The following is a 25,295-nucleotide window of genomic DNA, read 5'->3' on the forward strand; positions in this document are numbered from 1 at the left end:
CACTATTCTGGCTCTCCTACCGGGGCCTTTCCCAGCACCATGTTCCCTTCCCATGTCTTAAATATGTACATACTTCAGCACTCCACTCTGTGGGCCAGTGTTGCTCAACATGCGGCCACTGACCATAGATTACAGCAGAATTTACCTGGGGAGCTTGTGAAAGAACAGACTCCTGGGCCATGCTGGCCCTAACAAATCCCAGAATGTCTGGGATTGGAGTCGAGGGGCTGTATGTTTCCCAAGAACTATGAATGTTGATACACTTGAAATCTATTGCCCATATGCTTAAGTTTAGAGCTTCAATCCCATCCCAGCCCGCAGAGTAGCGAAGTGTGACAGTACAGTGACAATAAAGGCCTGGTTAGAATTCTGGTTCTATCACTTACTAGCTATCAGATTATGATCTGTGGTGAGACATGAGACAATGTGTAATAGAACTTGGCAGAATGTTGGCCTGAAGGGGGTATTTGATAAATGATTCCTATTATTAATACTGTTACTTTTTATCAACATGTTTCAACTGGTTATGCATCCTCACTCAGTGCCCTCCTCAAACTGGCTTATCCTCAGGATTGTTTTTGTTGACCCAACCATTTTACTCCTTTTCCAAGCTTCAGCCTGCATCTTTTCCATCAATCAATAGGCTGCTAGATTGTGATTCATGCTTGTCTGCCTAACATCTTAATCCCACCCAACCTCCCTCCCCGATTTCACATCCTTCTCCAACTAACAAATTCTTTTGTAAGGCTTTTTATGACCATTCTAGCTTAAAGTAACCTTAAACTTCATCTATTCATTCATATACCCATATACCTGTGAAAATTCATTAGTAAACCAACTCAAATATTGTGACATCTCTCCTATAGTTGTTTTAAACTGTGAATTTTTCTCCTGATATTTAACTATTTACCTGTTTATGGTTATGTCACTTTACTTCAAGGTCAAAATCTCTTCTTACTTGCTAAGAACAATCTTGTCTGAGGTTTGAAGGAATTTTGTTATTCCTCTGCTAACAATTTAAAACTAGGTTATAATTCAAGTTATTAAGTAAAAGGGTCTTTTAACCAGGGAAGCTTAAAGGGAGTTAAGATGGGAGATAAAGGTGGTGGTCAGACAAGCCACAATCAGATATCCTATTGCAAAAAGAAAATAGATGTTATACAAGTCATAAGTACTAAATTTTTTTTTTTATGTGCCTCAGGAATGAAATAGCTCTGGCCACCGACACAGGCATCAAGCTAGGATGAACTAAGGACTGTACATCTGCTTTGCCCCTGACTGATGATATAAGAGCAACACCACCAATCAGGTGTCTCCTTGCCCATTGCCAAGGGGTTATAAGTACTAAATTTATTGCCCGAGATAAAAAACTTGGAAACAACAATATAACTTAACCTACAGAAGTGGCAATTTACAAAATCAAGGTTGATTTACCAAAGTCAGGGTAATCCCTATTTTCAATTTTAACACTCACAGCCAGGCTTCCCAACATGAGCACAAATCAATTATGAGATGTTCATGGAATTATTTCCTTTAGAGTAGAACCGTAAATTTAGATCATATGAAAGACATTGGGAAACCACACCAATATTTCAGAAGGGCGGTTTCCAATTTATAAAGCCAGAACCCTAGATCTAACAGTTGACCTAATTAATTTTTCTTTCCCAGTATAGCTGGCAATAAAACTTCTTGACTAATTTCAAAACTGTCATACTGTGGACCTTTCCATTTTGCATACAGTTTCATATACAAATAAGCAAATGCCTTGATGCAACATTTCTTCTAATTCCTGAGAGGAAGCCTGAGATCTTAGAAAGATACCAAATATGCAGAAATATGTAGAGTGTAACATAATCTTCCTCAAATCGCTATAGTAATTTAAAATACTTGTTTAATAACTGGAAAAATTACTTAATGGGCTTTCAGTATGAACTAGCCAGAGAAAGAAAATGCACTGGAAACTGACATTCCTAACAGGTATAAAAACCTTTAGACATGTAGGTAAGCGATCATTTAGCAAAGCTTTAGATGGCAGCCAATTCTTAAGCAGATGTTTAAAAACTCTTGTAAGACACATTGAGAACCTGAAAAAAACAAACAGAACACTTTCCCCCCTAAATTTCATTTAAAAAATTCTCAAATTTTATACAATTTTAAATAAATCAAGAAAACCTAAATTCTACTATACATTAAACTATTGTGCTTGTGTTAAGTTGCCAAAATCTCACACTTGATTAATGTTGGGGAGAGGAGCTGCAAGGGTTCAGAAGGCTGGGAAGACTAAATGGACCACGAAAATGATGTAATAGCCTTGTCAACATTGCCTATTCACTCCCCTAAAGTTGTAGTGGCCAAATTTTATAATTAATCTCTTTGTAGGACAAGGAGAAAAAAAAAAACTAACCATTTTGGCTAAATTATCTATCATTCCTAGTTTGATGGTACACATTTCCTCGTTGTTGTTGCTACATACTATAATTTTGTTAACTTGGAGGTTTACAGCAGGAAATTCTTCCAGCACCAGTAAATCACCACTAAGGGTGAAGGTCATGGCTAATGGAAAATGTCAAAATTTTAAAGGATATCAAGGCCCCAAATCCATAACCAAGATTTCAATGCTTTGGCTCCCACAATAATTTTGTTTTTTTAAAAAATAAAAATAGCAGAACAAAAGTTCTGGCCTGGAATTTTATAAATACAATACTTTGGTGAAGGGGAGGTAGTGCCTGAAGATTTCCAGAGAAGCATACCCCCAACATTAAAATCCCTATTAATTATAATGCATTTTGACCTCTAAAAACCCTCTTACCTGTTTACAAGAGCTTATACAGCTGTTTGCCACTGGAACACCACCTTGCAGAGTATAAGCGTGGCATCCTTTGTTGGTAATCACCTGTTGCCTAAGTAATCATCATCCCGCATGGAGACAGACAGCACTAGGCTCTTCCATCCGAGGTTAAAATTCAAAACAAGCCCAACAAGCCTGCATGTCAAGGTGGTCTTCGTCTGCAACTAGTTAAGTTTACAACTGGCAAACAACAATGGTGTCTGAAGCCAATGGTGCAGCATTGCTGGCTTCCTCTTGAACTCCAGCGTTGTCACTGTGCACCGAAGTCTCCTGCTGCAAACAGGGGAGTTGTTCTCCTGTACTGGGAACAGCTTCCAAAGCTCAGGACCCCCTGTGCAGGATAATGCAGGAACTAAAGGCAAACACTTTTCCTTCTTAAGGATGCCTCCATTTTTTCCTCACCATCTGTACTACCAACCGAGGTGTCTGGGCCTGAGTGTGCGTTCGTACCTATGAAACCGTCACGGTGCATGCACATCCAAGGCATGTGGAACCACAGGTCAAATAAGGCACAGATACCAAGTAACGGTTCTAATTACAAACGCTAGCTCTCAGGAACTCTTCATCCATTCAGAACTAAACCCATCACTGCATACCTCTGGTGAGAAGCCCCTGGAGACGGAGGAGCTCCTCAAATGTGTCAGGAAAGGCTTTATTAACATCATCATTAACATTTAAAAAGCAAACGGAGCATTCTCCTTCTTTTGGCAATTTGGTGCAAATGTTAAGTGCAAGATAAAGCAATTGCAAACTTTTCTTCAAATTAAAAATGAAACTAAGGCCAAACGTGACAGGTGAACAAAATAAATCAAAACTTAAATTTCAGCAACTCCGGCTCTTCAAACCAGCAAAGCCCCCGACTCGTGCACTGTGGTGAGGCTTACGGTGCTTGCCCCGGCTTCTTTCGTGCCAGCCAACAGCACCATTTCCTCATCAAGTTGAGGACCGAGAAGCAAATGATCCCCTTCGCTGCAAACAAAGGGGGGTCACAGTAACACTAGTGATCCTTCAGAATTGACACACCGCGATAAGTCAAAGTGATGGTCTCCCTGCTTCTTGCTCAAGACATACAAGATCTGAGCAGCAGCAAGTAACGCCTCAGCTGCAAACAAAGGGGTCAAAGGTTTGCCGTCAATTCACTTCCAGGCAGAAAAACATTTTCCTCAAAAGAAACAATTTATTTAGAATAAAACAAAAGCAGCTCAACTGTGAGCGCACGTTTGAGTGACAGCTACTTTTAAGCTGTGTGAGCCATAAAAAGGGTTTTTCTTTACTTTTCCAGAAATCTTGTGTACACAGCACAAAGCAAGAGGTCATTTTTTTCCACTTAAAACACCGGCATTGGCATCACAATAGCAGATACACAACTTTAAGCTGCCATTTTAGTAAAATGCACAAATACTAAACAGATTAGCTTTCTTCCATCAAGAGGCCCATGTAAACTCCACATAAGCCACAACTTCTCTTCGAAAAGGTCCATTAGAGCTTTGATTTCCGTATCTTCATCCACTGTTCACCAGCTTTGCTTGCAGGAGGGAAAAAAAGGTTATTCAGTAAAAATGTTTACAATATTAAAAATATATATTTTTTCCCTATGCCATCATAGATGAACACATCGTTAACAAGCCCTTCCTGGATAGTCCACCTTGACCTCAAAAAGCACCAATAATACCCATTGGCACAAACCTTGAAACGAATTTACTGTATGTATGAACAGACAAATAACAAGTAGAATAGGGTGGATTTTTTTTGAAAGACTGCAATTAAGTGAGGATTATAGGACTGAAAATATCCTTTATACTCATGTAACCGAGTAAAACATACTGAAAAAAATTTCAGAAGACAGTAAGTTTATAATCAACCTATAATCAATATATTCTACATATAACTTAAAAAATGAAACTGTAAAAAGGTGAAATTTAGTTAAACTTTTACCCCCTCTATTTTCATTCTGTAATTTATATGGAGCAATACAGAACTGCTCCGTTATTACAGAAAGGGGTCAAGATACAAAACCATTTAAAAATCCACCTTCATCTGTGTTACCAAAGACAGCAACTGTTACTTTAAGAAAACACTCAACATAAACCCATTGCTAAACAGCCAAGAACACTTTAGGACTTTTACTTTTCAGTGCTGTTTAAATCACACACATAAAACTTTTTATTAAGATGGACAGCTCACTGTGGTGACCTAAAATCATTTTCTCCCCTTAGTGACATCACTATTACCAGAATGTTAACAGGGTCACATCCAACCGTCTCCTCTGCTTGTTCTAATACCTAACTTCTGTCTATCTCAAAACCATGCACTGTGGCAGAGACAGAAAAAAATGTCCAGAAATTTTCTCCAAAATTTTTTTTCACATGGAAAGTCATAAAGGCCCTCTTCTCAAGAGGATTTCCTAATTCTGTTACCACAGAGTTTTTGGTGAATGGTTCCAAACTGCAATTCAAGCTCTACCTATATAATGAGCAATTTCACTATCTAAAAATAGTGGATTTAAAATAAAATAAAAAGGTAATGTCAGTGAAAACCTGCTCATAAGTTTTAAAATAAACCTAGTGTTTGACTCTGAAAGCAACGAACACACACCTTACTTTTACTCCTGTACCTCAAATGATCTAGTTAAGAAGGGCCAGAATATATTACCTTCAAAATGTGTCAAAAACTTATACAAGCGAGAGGATGGACATTTTAAGATGTAATCCTTAAAGGGAAGTCTATGCTCAGTTAAGAGTTAAAGTATACATCTTAAACCAGGAATTTAATTTTTTGTGTGGAAAACTCTTTCTACTAGTAAGAATCCCAGTTACAACCAACAAAATATTATAAAACTGGCTAGGAGCTGAAGGCTTAATTTCCCATAAACTTTGAAGTGGTGATCCAAAAGTCTTAATTAGCTTGATGTTTTCACCAGTAATACTTAATAAGTCATTAACTGATACACTGAAGAAATTTTCTTTCCATTCATTTGAACCGAATTCCAGAAACATCAACTAAACAAGTATTTTTTTAAAGTATAAGAAATAGAAAAAAATTGGTTGTTACAAAGAACACCCAATGCTGAAATAATGAAATTCTGACCAATCAGCATCAGACCAGACAGTTTTAGACTTTTGCTTTCATTCCATTCTGAAGATTTAAGTCAATAGTTCACCAATATTATAAAACTGCACGAGAATGGGCATCACAAATAAGAGATTCATCTGAATGATGGCACTCTGTAGGTAAGCACCAAACAAAACATAATTAGGTATTTACAATACATACGTTTAGAAATGATATCAAGCCATTGTTCCTAAAACATTGAAGCACAAATTTCCCAGATTTAACAAAAGCTGCAATGTCAAGTAAAAATTCACACAAACATGGAGCAAGCACACACACAAAAAAAAAAAAGAGAGAGAGAGAGAGAGAGAGAGAGAGAGAGAGAGAGAAAGCACACACTTTGGATTATCATAAAATTAGATGTCATGGACTTCACTCCCTAAAGGAGCAAAATTATTTGTCCAGCCATCTTATCACAAGATATTCAAAAGTTAATGGTTAGTGAGATTTAAACTGGAAAAATGTATCTAGCCAAACTGTACTTTGACCCCATGTATGCACAGACTGCACACTTGCATTAGTTTCTGAACAGGTGTCTATGCCGTATTACCTTGCTACACTTGGCCTTTTAAAAAGCAAAAAGCAGCCCAGCAGGCGTGGCTCAGTGGTTGAGTGCCGACCTCCTATGAACCAAGAGGTCACGGTCTGATTCCCCTATCAGGGCATGTTCCTGGTCAGGGTGCATGCCCAGGGTAGCAGGGTGGGTTCCCGGTGGTGGACATGCAGGAGGCAGGCAATCAATGATTCTCTCTCAACACTGATGTTTTTTCCTCTCTCTCTCCCTCCCTCTCTGAAATCAATACAAATATATTATTAAAAAAAAAAAAGCAAAAAGCATCCAAAGCTTTAATTGTAGGGCTTTGGGTATTTTCCCTACTAACCAAGGGTGTTTGTGTTCATAGCCTAGTACTTTCCTTCCCTCAAAATGACTAGTTTTTCCAGTTTAAAAACAAAAAAAAAAATCTCTAAACCTAAAAAGAATATTTATGAATGCATAATGAAAACCAAACAAAACAAAAGACACAGCAGTGGTGAGGCTTTCATGCTGACATGCATTAGAGACCTGTCATAATGAAAAATAAAAAATTACATGACACTTCCCTGGGTTATTATTGGTGCTATTTTAAACTACCAGCTTTGATAACAGAAAGAAAACAGTTGGGTTCTGCCAGGCTTTCAATAAGTCACTTTCACAGAATAGAAACATGACCATGATCCAAAAGGTCCTAAAGTTTCTAATCATAATTAAATATCCAGGGCCTTAGCCAAAGTCCTCAGCATTTAAATTGGGGGCAGTGTGTATGTGTGTGGGGGGGAGATTTGGGGAGTGGGGGAGTGGGTATACTAATGACCTGAGAAACTAGACTTGGGGGCTAAGGAATAGATTAAAAAAAAAAAAAAAAAGGCCTCAAAAATCATCCATTACTGTTAAGCAGCAAAAGCCCTTGTTAAGAACCAGAAGTCAATATAATCTTCAGCTTTGGGGAAAAAAAACCGTGAGTGTGGGTTATTTTGAATTAATTCCAGATGTCTGGAAAAATAAAACAATAAAAAAGGGTTTTCCTTACACTGACATTTTAATTCTCTGTGGTTGGACACCAGTGCAAATATTAAGCCCAAGATTTCAAAGATAGTCCAAACATTTTCCATAATGTAATGTCATCGCTACTGTTTAAATATGAAAAGAATACAAGCAAAATTTTAAGAGCATGTCAAAGGCATTTCAGGATGACTTTAAAAAATTCTGCAATCTAGACATGGCTGATTAATGCCCACAGAAACAAAAAATGACTTATGAGCCTGCAGACAACTCTTCTTTCTATTACTGAAATCAGGAATTTGAATGAATACAAAAACAAAAACTCATCTTTGATGAAAAACACTTGAGTTTTGAAATATGCACAATTAGAAATGTACCTGCTACACCTCTCTAAAAAAATCAGTAAAAACAACCCACACACCAATAACTGACCAAAGAATTCTGAGTTTAAAAGCACCTACTCACTTGCATACTAGTATAAGCATAAGACATATGGTTTGTAACATACTCCTCAATTTTTACTGAACAGTTACAGCTACAAACCAAAAGTGCATATACGGGATACAGAACTCAAGAATTAATGATAAAAATGCATTATGTTAAAGCAAACTCTCTGGGAATAAACCGTATATTTTAAGAGAAATACTCAAATACCTGATTAAAACAATTACATAGCTATACAATTTACCAGCTTATACTTTTTGAGGTCCCTGATCAAAATTTTTCATACAAATAATATTTCTGGTACAGAAATTATTTACCTACATACCAATCAAGCCATTTTTAGGTGTATATCTTTATATAATCAATGGGCTTTTTCCTCCAGATTTTGACTTCAGAATTTTGGTTTTGTAACTTTGAGGATTTTTTTTTTAAGCTCAAGGTTAAAAAAGAAAAAAAACCAAAGAGGAGGAAAAACGTTACTCATAAGAGTGGGAACTGCTAATTAAAGTAAATCCATCTGCCTGCTACCTTCAGGGCATTGCTTTCACTTAATAACTAAACTATCCTGACTTCTATAAGGTTTATAAAAATATAAAAAAGAAAAAGGCTACAACTAAACAACTAATTAAAAAGAAAATTTCACCTAATGCTGTATCCCATTATACATCACAAAACAGGAACCATGTCAAAGTAGTAAATACAAGTTACACATGGACTTTAGGACGCACCACGGACAATGATCATGACCAGGTAATCTTCTTCAGATTTGGCCAGTGCCTTGGCAGGAGAATCCAGGAACTGCTGGGAGAACTCACAGGGTGGGAAGGCATGAAGGACCCCGGTGTTTTCCTTGTCTTTGTTGCCCCCCACGGGGAGGCTGATCACCCCAGCAGCCTGCTTTTGCTTTAAATAGGACACCAGGTTCCTTAGTGGCCTCTGAGTAGAGGTGGCAGTATCTGATGTGGCGGAGGAAGAGGATCTGCCGTCAGAACTTCCAGGCACAGCCAGAAGAATGGCATAACCATTGGGCCCTGCCACTTTGATGCGTCGAGTTACTTCATCCAACTTGGGCTGGTCCAAACGAAGACGCTGAGTGATCTTGAGCTGGGCAACTTTGCCTCCACTGGAGCCCTCCACGAGAAGACTACTAGCCACTTGGAGGTCGCCCTGCAACAGATGCATGTTGGAAGGAAAGTTGCTGTTCTTCAATAGAAGCATGCCCTGCCAGGCCAAACAGAGCTTGGGAGAGGCGGCTGCAGCAGGGGCTGTCCCACCATCCTGTTTCTGGGAAGGGGTCTTCAGCTTTGAAGAAACAGTGCTGGTGCTGGCTGCACTCCCATCAGACCGGTCTTCTTTTTTCAGAGGGCTTTTTCCCTCAGTGGGAGCAGCTGTCCGATGCTTCCTATCACGTTCAACTGATGCAGAGTTTTTGCGGTCTCGCTTGTCACCCTGGCTTTTCTCCAAACTACCTCGTCTGTCTTTGATTGGAGAGGGCCTTTCCAAGAGAAGAAGACGAGAAGATCGATCATTGTCACTGTTGTAGCGATCCCTGCTACTGCTCAAGTCTGGACTGCGATCAGGAGAAGGAACGCAGTGACGTTTCCGAGGACGGTCGCTCTCAGGGGACCTATCCAGATGCCGTCCCCCACTGTCCTCAGGCAGCCTTCGCTTCCTGGGCTGGTCTCTGCTGCTGGGCAGATCTCGATCACCTCTGTCCCGGTCCAAGGACCAGCCATCCCGCCTGCGATCCAGGCTATCCAGTGGCTCATAAGCAGGCACAGAAGTAGGGGCAGTCCGAGTGCTGCGTTCCCGGACTGGGGGCGGGGGTGGCACCCAATCAGAGTCAGTATAAAGGTCCCGATCACAATCTCTGTATAGTAAGGGTGGTGTCCTATCCCTCGCACCCCTCAAAGGGTCAGGTGCCCGATGTCCAAAAGCATCTGTCACCAAGTCATAATGAGTTAAGGGCAGAGGCTGCAGATACTGCTGGTGGTACCGATGTTCTGTGTCTGCAAAGTCTACTCTAAGGCGGCGATCTGGACCACCAAGTGGAAAGCCCCGCATATGGGTCCAGGCAGCATGAGCGGCATCTAGGCTTTCATACTGGATATAGGCCCAACTATCACCTTTGCGATAGTCTATGGTGCGTATGGTGCCAAACCGGTCAAATTCTCGTGCCAGGGCAGCAAGAGGCACCCAAGGTCCCAGGCCACCTACCCAGAGGCGGGTGGTGGGTGTAGCTTTACCATAACCAATTTTGATAGGATTCCGAATAATAATCTTGCCAGACATTGCCACTTTGGCTCGGTGAGACATGTCTAGGTTCTCAAATTTGAGAAAGCCATAGGTACTGGTCTGGCCCCGAGAAGGCCTCTTAATGTCTACTTCTGTGATGACTCCAAAGCGATCAAAAGCCCTCCTTAGATCGCTCTCGGTCACCGTGATGTCCAGGTTGCCCAGGAAAAGCGTCCTGTTAGCTCGCTGATCATCCTCCGGTGAGATCTCATCCACTTCTCTGAAAGGAGCAGCACCTGCTCCAGCTCCCACCCGGGGCTCGAGGTTGTATGCCGGGCGCACTCGCTCATAGAACGGGTAGTCCCGCTCCCTCTCCAGGTCCCGGGGCAAGGGTGGCGGCGGCGGAGGGGGCAGGCGGCCAAGGGCCAGCTGCTGCAATCGGTAGTCTCTGTATCCCAAGGCCGCCCCGCCGGGGGACAGGGATCTCTGGCCTCCACCCCCTCCGCCCGGGGCGTGCCGGTGACCGCCGACCGAGGCCCCGACCACGCTGGACGACGGCGGGTAAGAATCCTTGTCCAGGGGGGAGCGGCTGCGGCGCCGGCTCACGTACACGGCTTCTATCTTCAGGGGCCGGTCATAGAGCACCAGGCGGCCTCTGGCATGCTTGGCCGCCCGCGCGTCCTCTGACCGCCGGAAGTTCACAAAGGCGACGCGCTCGTCCCCGCCGCCAGAACCCGAGAGATGGCTGATTTTGACACTCACATCACCGAAGCGTTTGAACTCGTGGAACAGCCCGTCCTCCACCGCTTCGTCACTCAGCTGGGACCCCAGCTCGCTGATCTTCAGGGTCTTGTACTCCCCGCCGTCAGCAGCGGAGGAGGCGGCCCCCGAGGAACGTGACTCCCCGCCTCCACCTCGGGAGCTGCTGCGCGACTCGCCCCCGCCCGAGGAATTTTTAGCGCTCGGGGAGCTGTAACTGTGCAAGCGGCTACTGGAGCTGCCCCCTCCGGTGTCATACTCGCGGCTGCCGCCTCGGCTGCTGGACTTGTCGAGATGGAGGCTGCGCCGCGACCCGCCGCCGTCGGTCTTACCGCTGCTGCTCCCATTGCTGCCGCCAGAGCCCCCTAACTTCTTGCTCCGCTCCCCACGAGAAGTCGAATCCTCACCACCACGGGAGCGCTTGGATTTGACTGGAGAGCGCTCTTTCCCCTTCATTGCTGCGGGTCGTCGGAGGTCGTCTCCGCGGAGCTGATGAACCCGCCGCCCCGCGCTGGTTTCACACAGCGGAACCGCATGCCGCCATCTTGGGCTCCGCCGCTGCAAAGGATCCCGCCCCGCCGCCTCCATTGGCCAAGTAGCTCCCCTCTTCTACAGCCTCATTGGGAAAACTACTTGTCTGTCTTTACATCTCCCCGCGCTCCGGGAAGGCGCCCGCCCGGCCACTGTTATTGGGTTCCCAACGCCTCAGTCGGAGTACCTCATTGGCTACATTCATTGTCCATCTTAACGGTTCCTCGCGCCAGGCTGTAGCTCCGCCCCTCGCACTCTGTGGTCACCTGAGCCAAAGTCTGGAGGCGTTGATTGGACAAGAAGTGTGCCCTGTAACGGTACTTCTGGCTCCGGAAAGCAATGATCCCACCTCCTCATCCCTTTTATTGGTTTTCGACCCCGTCCTTTAATCCACTACTTGGAAGGTCGGGCCATCTTTTCTGGCGTTTTTTTCCCCTCAGAGGCCGCCTCACAGCGATCTCCCGCGAGAGAGCTCTCCCTCTTTCGACCCCTTTTTCCAACTCCTTTGGCGGCTGAGAGAAGTTTAAATCTGATTGGATGGTTCTGGGGACGTTGAATGGCTGAAATAACTGTCAATCACTCGCTTAAAGGGGTAGGCCCACGTACTGAGGGAGGGGACTGAAGGTGAAAGAGTGGAACACGCGAGTGCTGTGCGACGTCACTGAGACGTCGCGAGATGGTGATCAGAATCCCGCCCCGCCTCTCCGGGCTTCGGGCGTTCTGCCGGCAAACACCGGTTCCGTCGGGCAGCGTACTCGGCTGTGCTTCGGCCGTGGGGGCGCGGGACTTCTGGGCTCCCCACTTCCTACCTCCGGCTGCCGGGCCCGCAAGTCCTTCTGGAGGCCGCCCCCGGGGCGCCCAGCGGACACCATCTTAGTCCCTCTGGCCTCTGTGAGCAGCCAGGGAAAGCCCCACTCGCCATGCGCGCGAGAGCGCAGCCCCTGGAGCCCGCGGGGCAGGCCGCCGGGCGTTCGCCGGGCACCGGCCCCGGGTGACGCTAACGCCCGGGCGGGGCCGAGGTCGGCGCGGCTCCGGGCCCCGCAGCCGAGAAGCTGCGCGGCAGGGACGGGTCCTCGCCCGGAGCCCGGCGCGCCCAGTTCCCGCCCCGGTGCCCCGGTAACCGCGGGGAGTGGCGGACGCCGTCGGCGGGCGTGGCTCTGGGCTTCCTGTTTTACGTTCCGAGTTCACGGGGACCTGGGGTTTTGTAGCTCCGGAACAGAGCTGTTAGTTTTTTTATTGTCCCCCTCCCGCTAAATAATCGAGTGAAACCGACGCGCCATGTGGCTGTGTCACCTGTTTTCCCCCCGGGGCTTTTTTTTTTTTCTGCGCGCGCGCGCACACACAGTGCACACACCGCCCCGGGGCTTTTTGCACATCCCGCTCACCCCGCTGTTATTTAGAATCCGGTGGCATCATCACCCTGCCGTCTGTAAATCCACCTCTTTGGGCGCCCTCGGTCAGTATGCGCTTCAAACCCCAACTTTCGTTCTTTCCAGGGACCTTGATTGTGTCAGACAGCAGAGCACCTGTGCGAGGTGCTGGAGACGCGGAGATCAGAGATCAGGCGCAGCCTCTGTCCTGCCGCTCACCCTCCGGCGAAGGGTGGTGGCCCTGAGGTCATCACAGCCTCGGGCTTTCTGCAGTCCCGCCGGGTGTCCTGCGGGCAAGCTCTGAGGATTCTTGTCCTGATCTCTCCGGCCACACCTCGCAGGGTCCAGTGTGGAGTGAAGAATGTCAGATGTTTTTAAACACGACCTTCCTCAAGGTAGCAGTAATGTCCCCCAGACTGAAACCTAAACTTGAAAACTCCTAGGATTAGGGACTGCAAGTCCTCCTTAGCCATGCTTCTCTTTCTAAATAATCTTGAGGAAGGTGAAGATGTGGGCCTTCTGTTTTCATTAGCGCAAAGAAGCTTGAAAGAAGCCCAATATATAAAAGCATAAAAATTCATAGTGTTGTATATAGTACATACACATAACTCGTTGTAGGAAAAGTAGCTGTTAAAACTGTATAAGGCATAGAACAAAGTATAGTATGCTACCATTTGCAAGTATGTGCATATATTTTTATATATTCATAGAAACTTCATTGAGAATCAGGAAGTTGTTCCAAGAACATGCTGAAGAGGGGGCACCTCCTGTCTGGGTGGGAGAGAGACTCAACTTTTCATTGCATACCTCTATGTATTATTAAGATGAAACTGGTTTTACCATGTGCATGCTGTTACTCTTTCATCTTTTTAATAGAAATTAACTTTAGCTTTCCTTAAAAAAGTTTTTATGGTCTAGCCAGTTTGGCTCAATGGATGGAGCGCTGGCCTGCAGACTGAGGGGTCCTGGGTTCGATTCCGGTCAAAGGGCACATGCCCGGGTTGTGGGCTTGATCCCCAGTGTGGGGCGTGCGGGAGGCAGCTGAACGATGACTTTCTCTCATCATTGATGTTTCTGTCTCTCTCCATCTCCCTTACTCTCTCTGAAATTAATAAAAAATATATTTTAAAAAAGTTTTTATGGAAAAACTAAAAAATATACAAATGTAGAATACTCTAAAGAACTCCTATGTGCCACCCAATTTCAACATTACCTCATCAACCTTAATTCATCTATACTCTCTTCCCAGTCTTGCCCCTCTTGATTATTTTGGTGCAGGTTTATCTGATATATTTTCTGCCCCAGATATGGAATCAGGCATTTCTCCAAGGAGTTCTGGTTTCTTTTCGTGGGAAATGATATTTAAAGATAAAAATCTGGATGCTAGAGGATAAAGAACCAACAACGACCGATATATTATTTCTAAAAGCACAGAACATTCAGGAAAAATACATAGGAGGTTTTAATCTATTTCAACATTATATTAATACAACATGAAACTGAACTGAAGCCATTATCTGATTAGTTAAGGTAATAGCCAATGCAAATAAACCAGGCTCCAGAGTGACTACTTTTGGCCTAAATGACCTGCTTAGATGACTCACTGATGGAAGAAAAAGATAATGACCAGATCAGTACACATTCCCAAATCTCATGATAGGAGTGAGGGAGCCAAGGAGGGAATTCAGGGAGCTGCTACCAGTACGTGTGGCAGAGCCTTAGTGTCTGCTAGCTTAGTGGCTTGCCATTTGAAACTCCAGTGAGCTTGACGGGCTATTGCCCATGTCTGGCTGCAGCAGGAAGGCTTGCCTAAGGAGACTGATAACTGGTGTCAAGAGGACTGGTAAGTTCAATGGGTAAATAGGAAAGGCCTGGATGCCATTCTCAGTAACAGCTGAAATGCAGCCTGTGCCATGCGTGTGTCCATGACAGAACTGAATAATGGCATATGTTGATGCATACTGTAGTCAAAATAGTAAAAATTTTTGAGTTCCTTTGTGTTCTTTAAAGTACAACCCTCCCTAGTAAGGTTGAATCAGCCTGTTTTCACACATGTGCATTAGAGCTGAGGAGGAAAGTGACCCATGGTTTAGGGGGCCAGGACTTTGAACCCCTTTACTGGTGTTGGTGATGGAGTTGTTGAGATCCAGTCCAAATTTTCACCTGATCTCCTTGTGATCTCTGCCAGATTTGTGAGGGCAGCTGACCCGGGCAAGGAAGATCTTTTAGCGGCCATAAAACCAGAGTTAGGCTACCAACAGATTCCCTGAGCATCAGAGCAGCATGTTGATCGCCTCCTAGTGACTCGTCAAAAACCAAGTGTGTTGAGGAAAAGCTGCCATCACTCATTTTGGGGTCAGTGCTGGCCCCTTGGAGCTGTACAACTCAAAGGCCCTAGAGGACGCGGCCCAGCAGGAGAGTGGCCACAACTAGCTTTCTATAGAAAGTGCTTTCTCACCTGGCTAGTGTGGCTCAATGGTTGAGTTTCGATCTATGAACCAGAAGGTCAGGGTTTGATTTCCTGGTCAGGGTGCATACCCAGGATTATGGGCTCAATCCCCAGTTGGGGATGTGCAGGAGGCAGCCGACCAATGATTCTCTCTCATCATTGATGTTTCTATCTATCCCTCTCCCTTCCTCTCTCAAGTCAATAAAAATATTTAAAATAAATAAAGTGCTTTCTCTATCTTCTTTAAATGTTTTGAATTGAAAAGGAAAAAGCAAAAATAAAAGTTAGGCACACGGAAGAAAACTGTACAATTAAAGGATGTATCAGTATGCTTTCAATGAAATGTCTTCTTTCCACTCTCTTCCTTCCTAGGCTTTATTGTTTGTGTATCCTCAATGCACATATAGACATTTAATTGCAACAGCAAATGTATCTTGGGAGCTGAGAGCTATTCAATTTCCTGGCAGATACAAAATGGCCTGAAGCTGGGAATTGAAAAAAAATGTCCCACCAATAGGATTAAAATGTCCCATTCTGTCATAAAATGAATGGTCTCCTGACACTCAGGTTTGTTTGTTTGATCTGCAAAAAAAGTGTATATTTTACTCACAGGCATATAATAAATCCCTAAAATAGCCAACAATCATTTAGGACCCAGTTTGCATTATAAAGACACTTATTTGTGGTTTGTGGAGTTTTTTAACAGCCTTATTAAGCTATAATTTACATACCATAAAGTTCACCCAGTTAAAGTGTACAATTCAGTGGTTTTTAGTATGTACGTCAGAGCTATGCATGTGGTTCATCCTTTAATATTATTACAGAAAGCACTGTGCTATAACTTCTCCTAGGTGACTAAGATCTAACATAATTATCTCTTTCATTTATCCAGACATCTTAAAGGGCAGTGGTTAAGGGCATGGACTCTGGACCAGCCAGCCTAGATTTAAATCCAGTTCTGCTGGGGGCCTCTACTGTTAATCTCTCTGGGCCTTGATTTGCTTGTTTGTAAAATGGGGAAAATCCGCCTGGCCAGAGTGGCTCAGTTGGCTGATCGTTATCCTGTGCACCAAAAGGTTGCCATTTTGATTTCTGATCAGGGCACATACCTGGGTTGCAGGTTCGATCCTGGCTGGGACATGTGCTCAGGGCACATACCAAAGGCAACTGATGGATGTTTCTTTCTCTTTGTCTCTCTCCCTTCCTCTGAGCATGTCCTATAGTGAGGATTAAAACAACAACGGTAAAAATCACAGAATCTCTTCATGGGGCGTGGGGAATTAAATGGGATAAAACCTACACAGAGCTTAGAACAGTGCCTGGTACACGGTAAGCACAGAATGGGCCTCCCACCCGGGCCTGTAATTCTATGTTGGTGACTTTTTCAATGAGGCACTTAAGTCTGCAAGGTGGGGACAGAACGCAGGTCCACTGGCTGCTGCTGTGGGGCTTTCCACGGTATCTCCTATGAACCCGGGAGCTGGAAATAACATGGTAGCAGCAGCAGCCCCACCTTCCCACAAGTAGAAATCCGAACAACACATTGTGTTAAATAATCCATTTATCAATAGATAATAAAAATAAAAGCCAGTCTTTACTAAACACATACTACAAACCAGGCACTCTGCTAAAACTTTCCTCATTAGCTTATTTTACCCTCACAACAACCCCAGGGGGTATATAGGCTTATAATATCTCTCTCTCTCTCTCTCTCTCTCTCTCTCTCTTTTTAGATAAGAATATGTGTACACTAAAATACTGTTTTGTTTTGCTTTTTAAAAAAATATTTTTGATTTCAGAGAGGAAGGGAGAAGGAGGGAGAGAGAGAGAGAGAAACATCAATGATGAGAATCATTGATCACCCCCTGCACACCCCTACTGGGGATCGAGCCTGGGCATGTGCCCTGACCATGACCTCCTGGTTCACAGGTCGATGCTCAACCATTAAGTCACTGCAACCCGGCTTGTTTTGCCTTTTCCAGTCTGTGAAAAGCATTTGATTTGAAGTCATCCTTACATATTATGGGTGACACTGCCTGTTGCCTAATCAATATCCATCCCCCCCTCCTTTGTTGTGATCAGGTACAGTACTGTGATGGGGGAAATTTTAGAATACGTGGTCTAAACAATTTCTTAGGTCAGGAATAGAAGCTGCCCCATTAACTGAAGAATTGACTCTACTCAGCACAGTTCGTAGCAGGATAAATGCTGGCTCCAAGAACGAATGGAGAAAGTATCTGAGGTGATGATACCTCCGCTAGTGGCCCCATCTTTTCATCGAAAGAGTAACTGTATGGTCAAACTTCAAATTCAAGTGTGAGGAGAAGGTGTTAAGCTTGCCAGCGAATGCGTGGGCATTTTAATTTGCTAATTAGTGCATTAGTGGCATAATAAACCACAGGGTTCAAAGGATCTCTCTCAGTAACTCGATTTAAAGAGGCACCCCCAACATTCCATGGGTCAGTAAATACCGATCTTCACTTATTGGTTTTGTGATAAATATTTTGTCAATGGCTAGGGTTTCACGTGAACTTTCTTTTTGTCAACTCCAATGTTTTCTTCCGCCCACCCCCAGGGCTCACCCTCCTCGATCTTTCGGTGTCTTTTCCACAGGGTTCAGCAACCGCTCCTTCTCGAAATTCTCTCTGCCCTTGTCTCTGTGCTCTGCACCTTCAATTCAATTGCATTTCAACCAATATTTATTGATCATCTGTGATGTGCCAGACCCTGGGCTATCATCATTCGTTTATGAACTCATTCATCAACACTCATTGAGTTCCCACTGATGGGCACGGTGCCAGTGACGGAAGCAAAGATGAACAAGATAGAATCCCTGACCTAAGACGCTGCGTGGTCTAAGAAGGAGACAACTAACATCTCACGGAATGACGAGGTTTCCGTGGAAGCACAAACTCAGGGGCTGGGGCCCTCAGACAAGGAACCAATTGCTTCTCTCTGGAAGGGGCATGCATTGCATAGCCCAGTGCCTGGCACGTGCTAAATTTCAATCAATATTTGTCAAAAGAACAAAAAGCCCTCCAGGCAGACAGACTAGCATGACTAGGGAATGTTCAGGCAGCCCTGCTGGCTGAAGTCATGGTGTTCAACTCAGCAGGGCGGAGATCAGGTTCTCTGGGGGCGTGGAAGGGGCAGTGATGGGGATAATGTTTATCTGAAAGAGTAATTTTTTCCCTCCTGTTACTATTTAATTTATAAATGTTATGCACATGCATATTTAAAAAGCACATTACATTAATTATTCATTAGCAACTTTAGTTTTATACATTTATTTATCAAGAATGAGAATAACATGATTGTTTTTATAATACAAATTACAGGAATTCAAGCTCAAACTAGGAAAGCTGGTAGATAAATAGAGAGGGTGCGTGGGTTCCGCAGCAAAGCCACCGTCCTCTTGAGGGGAGTGGTGAGATTTTTACGTTTAACAAGAGGGGAGGGAGTATTGGGTTGTGAAGAACTGCATCCAGGAGGTTACAGCATCAAAATAAAATGACCCCACCCGGCCGGCGTGGCTCAGTGGTTGAACATGGACCTATGAACCAGGAGGTCATGGTTCGATTCCCCATCAGGGCACATTCCTGGGTTGCAGGCTCAATCCCCAGTAGGGGGCATGTAAGAGGCAGCCGATCAATGATTCTCTCATCATTGATATTTCTCTCTCTCCCTCCCTCTCCCTTCCTTTCTGAAATCAATAAAAATGTATTTTAAAAATAAATAAAAATTAAAAAATAAAATGATCCAAGGATTGCATTTTCAAAAGCAAATTCCTGAGCTCTACTTGTATTAGCAGGGTTCTCCAGAGAAACAGAACTAATAGGAAACAGATAGAGATAGATAGAGACAGCTGCAGCCTTCTACATGGCATCCAGCTCCACCCATGGGGTCCCCAGCCTTCTACTTGGCATCTGGCTCCACCCACAGGGTCCCCAGCCTTCTACTTGGCATCTGGCTCCACCCACAGGGTCCCCAGCCTTCTACTTGGCATCTGGCTCCACCCACAGGGTCCCTAGCCTTCTACTTGGCATCTGGCTCCATCCACAGGGTCCTCAGCCTTCTACTTGGCATCTGGCTCCATCCACAGAGATGCCCCATGCCGACACAGAATTAGACTCCACTTAGTTTGTTGTGGTTGTTTTTTTTAAATATATTTTTATTGATTTCAGAGAGGGAGAGAGAGACATATCAATGATGAGAGAGAGTCACTGATCGGCTGCCTCCTGCACACCCCACACTGGGGATCGAGCCCACAATCTGGGCATGTGCCCTGACTGGGAATTGAACCATGACCTCCTAGTTCATAGGTCGACGCTCAACCACTGAGCCACGCCCGCCGGGTTAGACCCCACCTCTTGATGGGGCAGTGGCACGGTCACAGTGCAGAAGAGCATGTGCGATGGGAGATCGCGCTGTGGCCATCTTTGGAAGATACAGTCTGACATCGCTCCCAGATCGACCTTTTCCGTCCTGACCTCTTATCTACTCTCCTGTTTTATATACACAACTGCCCAGATGATAGCTCCACCTGGGAGTCTTGTTGTCAACCCAAACTCCGTCTAAAACAGAATTTTCCCTGTGGGAAGGAGCGAGACCTCGGGCGGAGCAGCTCTCCGCAGGGGAGGAATCCCCTGAAGTGGCCGGTGTCCACTGGCTGTGGAGCAATTCCTTCCCTGAGCGGCAGTGGGCAGCCTGGCCCTGTGCCCTGTGTCCACCAGTTCCCTCGCCTCTTCAATCACACCGCCCATGGCACACCTCCTCTTTGGTGCTTCCAAGCTCAACATCACACTTTTCTTTCATTTGACCTTCAGCAAACCCCATTCCACGTGGCTCTTCACTTGACTCACCCTCTGACTATCTCATATGCTAATTCTGCCTCATTCCACCCCGGCCGGTTACGCATTCTTGGAGGCAAGGAATGGAGGCATGCCTTCCCCCCAGGGTGTTCAGCACAGGGGTGGGGACACATATATTTCTAGTCAGAGCTCAAGAGATGCTTGGGGATCCACTGACCAGGGTCTCCGGTTATTGTAGACACTGAACTGCTTTCAATTTCCATCACCATAGCAGAATGAATGGTGTCGGAAAGAAACCACGGCCTCACTGTCCGTCCGAGGGAGAAGGAAGAGGAAACTCTTGCCAATGACCAGCGCTTGCTCTGCTGGGTCTGGGAATGACTTGAGAGATACTCCCCATCCCTTTGTTCCCAACCCCCAAAGCAGCCAAGACCCCTTCTGGCCTCACGGGGAGCGGTGTACATTGAAGGAATGAATGGCCACGCGTGTTGCCCAAAGCCAGTGAGATCACAGTGAGCAATCGCTTTGCCTGGAGAGGCAGCTTTCCAGGGTTGACCGAGGAGGGAGATGAGCTGTTTTCCTGCCCTCGGAGGGTCTGGGTGGCGCTTGCTGGCCCCAAGCACACCCAGGCGGGGAGCTCCATGGGCCAGCTTGCTCTTTGGGGTGCCTTACTGCCTTGCGGGGAGGAAAGGCATTCCGGAAGCGCACTGCCAGGAGCCACCACTGAGGCTGCTCTGCTGTGACCGCCCTGTGCAAGGAGCCGACAGGCTGTCACTAGGCCCACAGGTCAGACTCCCGGGTGACACCCAGGAGGCCAGGACTGGGGCTCTGAGTGAAAGTGATAAGGGACAGATTTAATGTCAAAAGGAAGGCCTTCTTTTGGTCTTAGCTCTCAGAAGGTGGAAAGGGCTACTCGGAGAGCTAGTGAGTTCCCTGTCACCAGAGGCATGCAAGCAGCGACTTGAGAGCACACAATGGGGATGCGGTGGAGGAGACTATAATGAGGTAGGAGGGAGGAACTAGTTGGCCTGGGCCTGGGAAGTTCTAGAGCAGCGGTTCTCAACCTGTGGGTCGCGAACAATGAAAATACATCCTGCATGTCAGATATTTACATTACGATTCATAACAGTAGCAAAATTACAGTTATGAAGTAGCAATGAAAATAATTTTATGGTTGGGGGTCACCACAACATGAGGAACTGTATTAAAGGGTCTCGGCATTAGGAAGGTTGAGAACCACTGAAGCTTTGTAGGAAGGCTGCAGGCCTCGGGGGAGGGAGCACCCAGGGAGGGAGAAGGGACTGCCCAGGGGGTGGCTGGAGGGAGCCCAGGCTCAGTCAGTTGCGCGAGGGCAGCCCCTGTTTCTTCGGAGGCTTTAGGCCCCAGAGCCTGTAACTGTACACAATCCACTCACCCGTTCAGTTGATTGAGCAAACATTTACAAGCCTGGGAGGCGGCTCCCCACGGAACCCCGGGTGGGGTTGCCTGCGCTCTCCAGCCTGCCGCTCAGTGGCCGGCAGGGGACAGCAGAGACACGCCGATGCCAAACTGCGCAGCCTGCTGCTCAGCGTCCCTGCTGGGGAAACTGGGTCACTCGGTCCTGCCAAGCGGCAAACATGCCCAGGCAGGTGGGCACACCAGGCTTCCCGGCAAGGGCTTTGCGGGCCAGATGCCACTTGACAGGGCCACCGGCGCCCTCGGGCCTCTGGCCTGGCAGAAGTGGCTCCTGGCTCCTGCTGGCAGGAGGAAGGGGGAGGCTGATGACCTGGGATAGCAGAGAAGGTCGGGTCTGCCAAGGCTGGGGCCATGGGTGCTTTGCTTCAGGGAGAACCGGGGACCTCACTGCGGGTGTGAGGCCCTCTTTAGGGCTGGGTCGACCCTCCATGCCAGTCAGTAAACGCTAGGCCTGCCAGCTCCGTGGGTAGCAGGCAGGTGTGGGGTGAGACCTGGCCACCTATTCGTTATAGCACTTGGATGAGTCATTTTCAGACCCCAGTTTCCTTTTCCATAAAACAGGTGGCTCTATTATAAAGAGGAAGTGGGAGACGGATGTGAAAGTGCCCAGGTATTGTTATTTCTCCTCCCACCCTCCCCCACCCAGGCGGACACCCTCTGCAGGGAGGCCCAATGCAAGCTGAGGCCTGCTGAACATAGCAGTGGAGGGGAGGGGGGGCAATGGTGCTGTTAGTCCGGGCAGGGCGAACTCATCCTGCAGGGATGCTGTCTTGGTCCATGAGGCCGCCTCTCCCACAGCCCTCTCCACCCACTAGCACTCGCTGCAGAGAGATGGGAGGGTCTGGGGGAAGCAGATCTCCACTCTCAAGCTTGGTCTAAAGTCAGGGAGATGCAACAGACCATGAACGAGGGGGGACCTGGAGGGTGGGAGCAGGAAAGAGCCGCCCCTGACACTCCAGCTCTTCCCGTGGATTCTGTGATGGTTAGAAGGGCCATTGAGCCTAAAGTCAAGGACCCGGTTATGTGTTCTTCCAGACTGTGTGCCCCTCCACTCATCTAACGCCCCACAGCGCTGGCCCCTCCTCCCGGGCACTGCTGGGGGCGGGTGCTTCCATCCGAGGGCTCGGCTAACTGACTTGAGCCTCCAGTTTTACTGATTTGAAAAAAAAATCACAAAACACAAACCACCATTAAAAAACACACACACTGGGGCTCAAAGAACAGTGGGAGCGCCGAAAGGAAAGTTCCTACCCTTTTTAATTGCTTCTAGAATCTTCCTCCCACCTGTGACTGTTGGGAGGAAGTGACTGGATCCCTGCAGGGAGCTGCCCAAACCTGAGAGTATCCCCATCTCCTTGGGGATTTCCCTTTGCTCATATGCTCCCTGCTTCACCTCTGGCCACTGCCCAACCTCAGGCATGAGACAGACTGAGTCTCCCAGCACAGCCTGGCCTGTGGCATGTGATGAGACCAGTTGCTTCCATTGGAACCCCACCACTGCCGTGTGCCAGCTGTGAGAGTTGGACAAGCTACTTCATATCTCCGAGCCTCAGTTTTCTCATCTGTGAAATGGGGACAATGATAGTATTTTTTTTTTTCATCAGAGCAACTATTCTTCCCAATCCCTCTTCATCTGAAATGAAAAGCAATAATAGACTAAAGAGCCAGCTTCTTCCCTGGGAAGGCCGAACAGCAGGGCCCAGAAAGAAAGGGGGTGGAAGTCAGACTTCGGAATCTTCCAGTCCAGGCACAGGGAGCTCACTGGGTGGCAGAAAGCGCTCAGGGGCCCGCACATCTCTGCCCCCAGAGCGCATTGTGACGGTATCCGGGGCGCTGGGCCTCTTCAGCCCTTAATATCCTCCACTGCACAAGGGGGACGTGGAGCTTGGTCTCCAAGGCCCCTGCAGCCTCTGAGATTCTCAGCCACGGAGCGAGGCCCTCATTCTCTGGGATGCAGCCCAGGCCTCCCGCAGCCACAGCCGCGGACGCAGCACTCGCCTGGGCCCTGGCCCACGGCCCAGAGGAGGTCACTCGGCCCCAGGGAAGCCCCTGGTTTGCAACAGGAACTCTGGCCTGTTGGCATCTGGCTCCAGCCAAGGCTTTCCAGGGAAGGATGAGAGGAACAGCGGGGCTGGCAGAGGCCCGGCCAAAACAGCCTGCAGCTCGGGCTTCGCAGTCCACAGCCTCGGCCACCTGGGAAAGGAAGGGGTGGGCGGCACCGTGGCTGGGGGCAGGGCAGCTTCCTGTTTGAAAGGCCTGGGTCAGGGGTGGATTCCATGTGAGGGGAAGTGTTGGAAGGAGGAGCTCTGCAAAGGGGCCCCAGCAGGTGCCCCATCACCGGCTCGGTCAGTCAGTAAGCAGTGATTCAGCACGTCCTCTGTGTGTGCGCGACACTGGGGGCAGCTGCGGGGGTGTCATCAGAGGGTCAGGCAGGGCTGGCCTTGGAGGACTTTACAATCCACGGTGTGGACCGTTCGGTGGGGCCGGGCAGGGCGAGGAGAACTGAATCCCAGGGGGCTCCCAGGAGGCGGCAGGAGCTGGCTGCCTTCCTGTGACAGGAGGTCAGTCCGTTTTCCTCCCCTGGGCAGGGAGCCATCCAGAACCCCCACCGCATCATTCAACAACTACCGCACGCCTGCTGCTGGGCAGCGGGCCCCACGTGGTGACTCGTTGGCTCTGGGGACCACGCTCCGAGTCACTGGAGGCCAGCGTGATGAGGACCATCCTGTCTGCAGACAAGCAAACGAGGAGACCAGTCACAAGTGCCTCGCCCGAGGGCGCTCAGCTTCTGAGGCTGAGGAGCTGGGAGTTGGAATCCAGGTCCAACTATCTTTCCAGTCCTGGGCCATTTCCATTGAGATGCTGACTCCCACTGCTGCCTGTAGCAAGGATGGACCCACCCCACCCCGTCCCCCGACACCCATCCCATGCAGATAGGGCCGATTTTGCCAGAAATGCAGACCTTTCCCGGGGAAATTGGCTGCTCTGGTTGTCTGTCCGCACCATAAGCAGGAACACAGCTCAGCGTTTGCAGGGTCACCAGGAGATACTTCAGTTGGGGACCGGTATCCTCCGAGGCCCCCTGAATGCTGATGCCTTCACTTCCCCTTGGTGACTCCACTCCAGGACTTCTTGGTGACTCATGCAGAAGAAAAGGCACGGCCTTGAAGAGCCAGGCAGAACCCACTGGAGAAGGCCCTTCAGTGACCAGATGACCTTGAGCAAATTTCAGAGCCCTCGGAGCCTGGCTCCCTTGTCTGTTAGGACAACGACAGCCATGCCAAACGAAACTGACAGCCGGAGCCTGAGACTGGCTGAGTTAATCCGTGTGAAGCCACCGAACGCTAAGAAGATATTTAGTAAATGCTGTTCTTCAGGGGATCCCTGAGCCTTAAAAACATAGTCCAGGTACCATGCTCAGCCCTTTGCTGATATACTTTCCCATCTCAAGTGAGCCTCCCAGCACTCCTATGAGGCAGATATCCCATTTTGCAGATAAAGAAACTGAGGCTCCAAGATGTTTGATGACTTGACTAAGGTCCCAGTGATCAAGAACCTGACCCAGCCCTGGCCCGTGTGCTAACTGGTTAGAGCGTTGGCCTGTATACCGAAGGGTGGCAGGTTCGATTCCCGGTCAAGGGCACGTATCTGGGTTGCAGGTTCAATCCCTGGCCCTGGTGTGTGTGTGAGGCAGCCAATCGATGTGTCTCTCTCACATCGATATTTCTCTCTCTCTCTCTCT

At 47.2% G+C, this 25,295-nt stretch overlaps 1 protein-coding gene, 1 long non-coding RNA gene and 1 pseudogene across 6 annotated transcripts; 1 reads left to right on the forward strand and 2 right to left on the reverse strand.

Moving 5' to 3' along the window:
• Window positions 1-1,179: 1,179 nt before the first annotated feature.
• On the reverse strand, window positions 1,180-11,923 carry RBM15 (RNA binding motif protein 15). 5 transcript variants are annotated; one of them, XR_002830167.1, is made up of 3 exons: window positions 8,672-11,923; window positions 2,810-3,950; window positions 1,180-2,084 (listed from the first exon to the last, which is right to left on the reverse strand). XR_002830167.1 is itself a non-coding variant. In XM_023757078.1 (2 exons), the coding sequence occupies exons 1-2, from the start codon at window positions 11,523-11,525 to the stop codon at window positions 3,835-3,837; spliced, it is 2,970 nt and encodes a 989-aa protein (XP_023612846.1). In that variant the 5' UTR covers window positions 11,526-11,923; the 3' UTR covers window positions 1,180-3,834. The 5 variants fall into 5 exon arrangements, 3 of the variants coding, with proteins under 3 accessions (XP_023612846.1, XP_006092630.1, XP_006092631.1); XM_023757078.1 differs by having other exon boundaries at window positions 1,180-3,950; XR_002830168.1 differs by lacking the exons at window positions 1,180-2,084; window positions 2,810-3,950 and adding an exon at window positions 4,002-4,373 and having other exon boundaries at window positions 8,587-11,923.
• On the reverse strand, window positions 1,189-1,336 carry LOC111826782 (annotated as a pseudogene).
• Window positions 11,924-12,222: 299 nt separating the features above from the next.
• Window positions 12,223-13,741, forward strand: LOC106697769. The gene is made up of 2 exons (XR_001348998.2): window positions 12,223-12,359; window positions 12,965-13,741. It is a non-coding gene; the product is annotated as an uncharacterized LOC106697769 (long non-coding RNA).
• The last annotated feature ends 11,554 nt before the right edge of the window (window positions 13,742-25,295 follow it).

This window comes from Myotis lucifugus, unplaced genomic scaffold (genome assembly GCF_000147115.1).
Source record: "Myotis lucifugus unplaced genomic scaffold, Myoluc2.0 scaffold_101, whole genome shotgun sequence".
In the NCBI taxonomy this organism is placed as follows: domain Eukaryota; kingdom Metazoa; phylum Chordata; class Mammalia; order Chiroptera; family Vespertilionidae; genus Myotis; species Myotis lucifugus.

What these genes read in the sequence shown, in the direction of transcription:
- RBM15 (XM_023757078.1), bottom strand. Translation starts at nt 11,525, where the DNA reads ATGGAGGCGGCGGGGCGGGATCCTTTGCAGCGGCGGAGCCCAAGATGG. An exon ending in GGTCATGATCATTGTCCGTG is followed by an intron (nt 3,951 to 8,671) that starts GTGCGTCCTAAA and finishes CTTTGTTTGCAG; the next exon opens with CTGAGGCGTTACTTGCTGCT.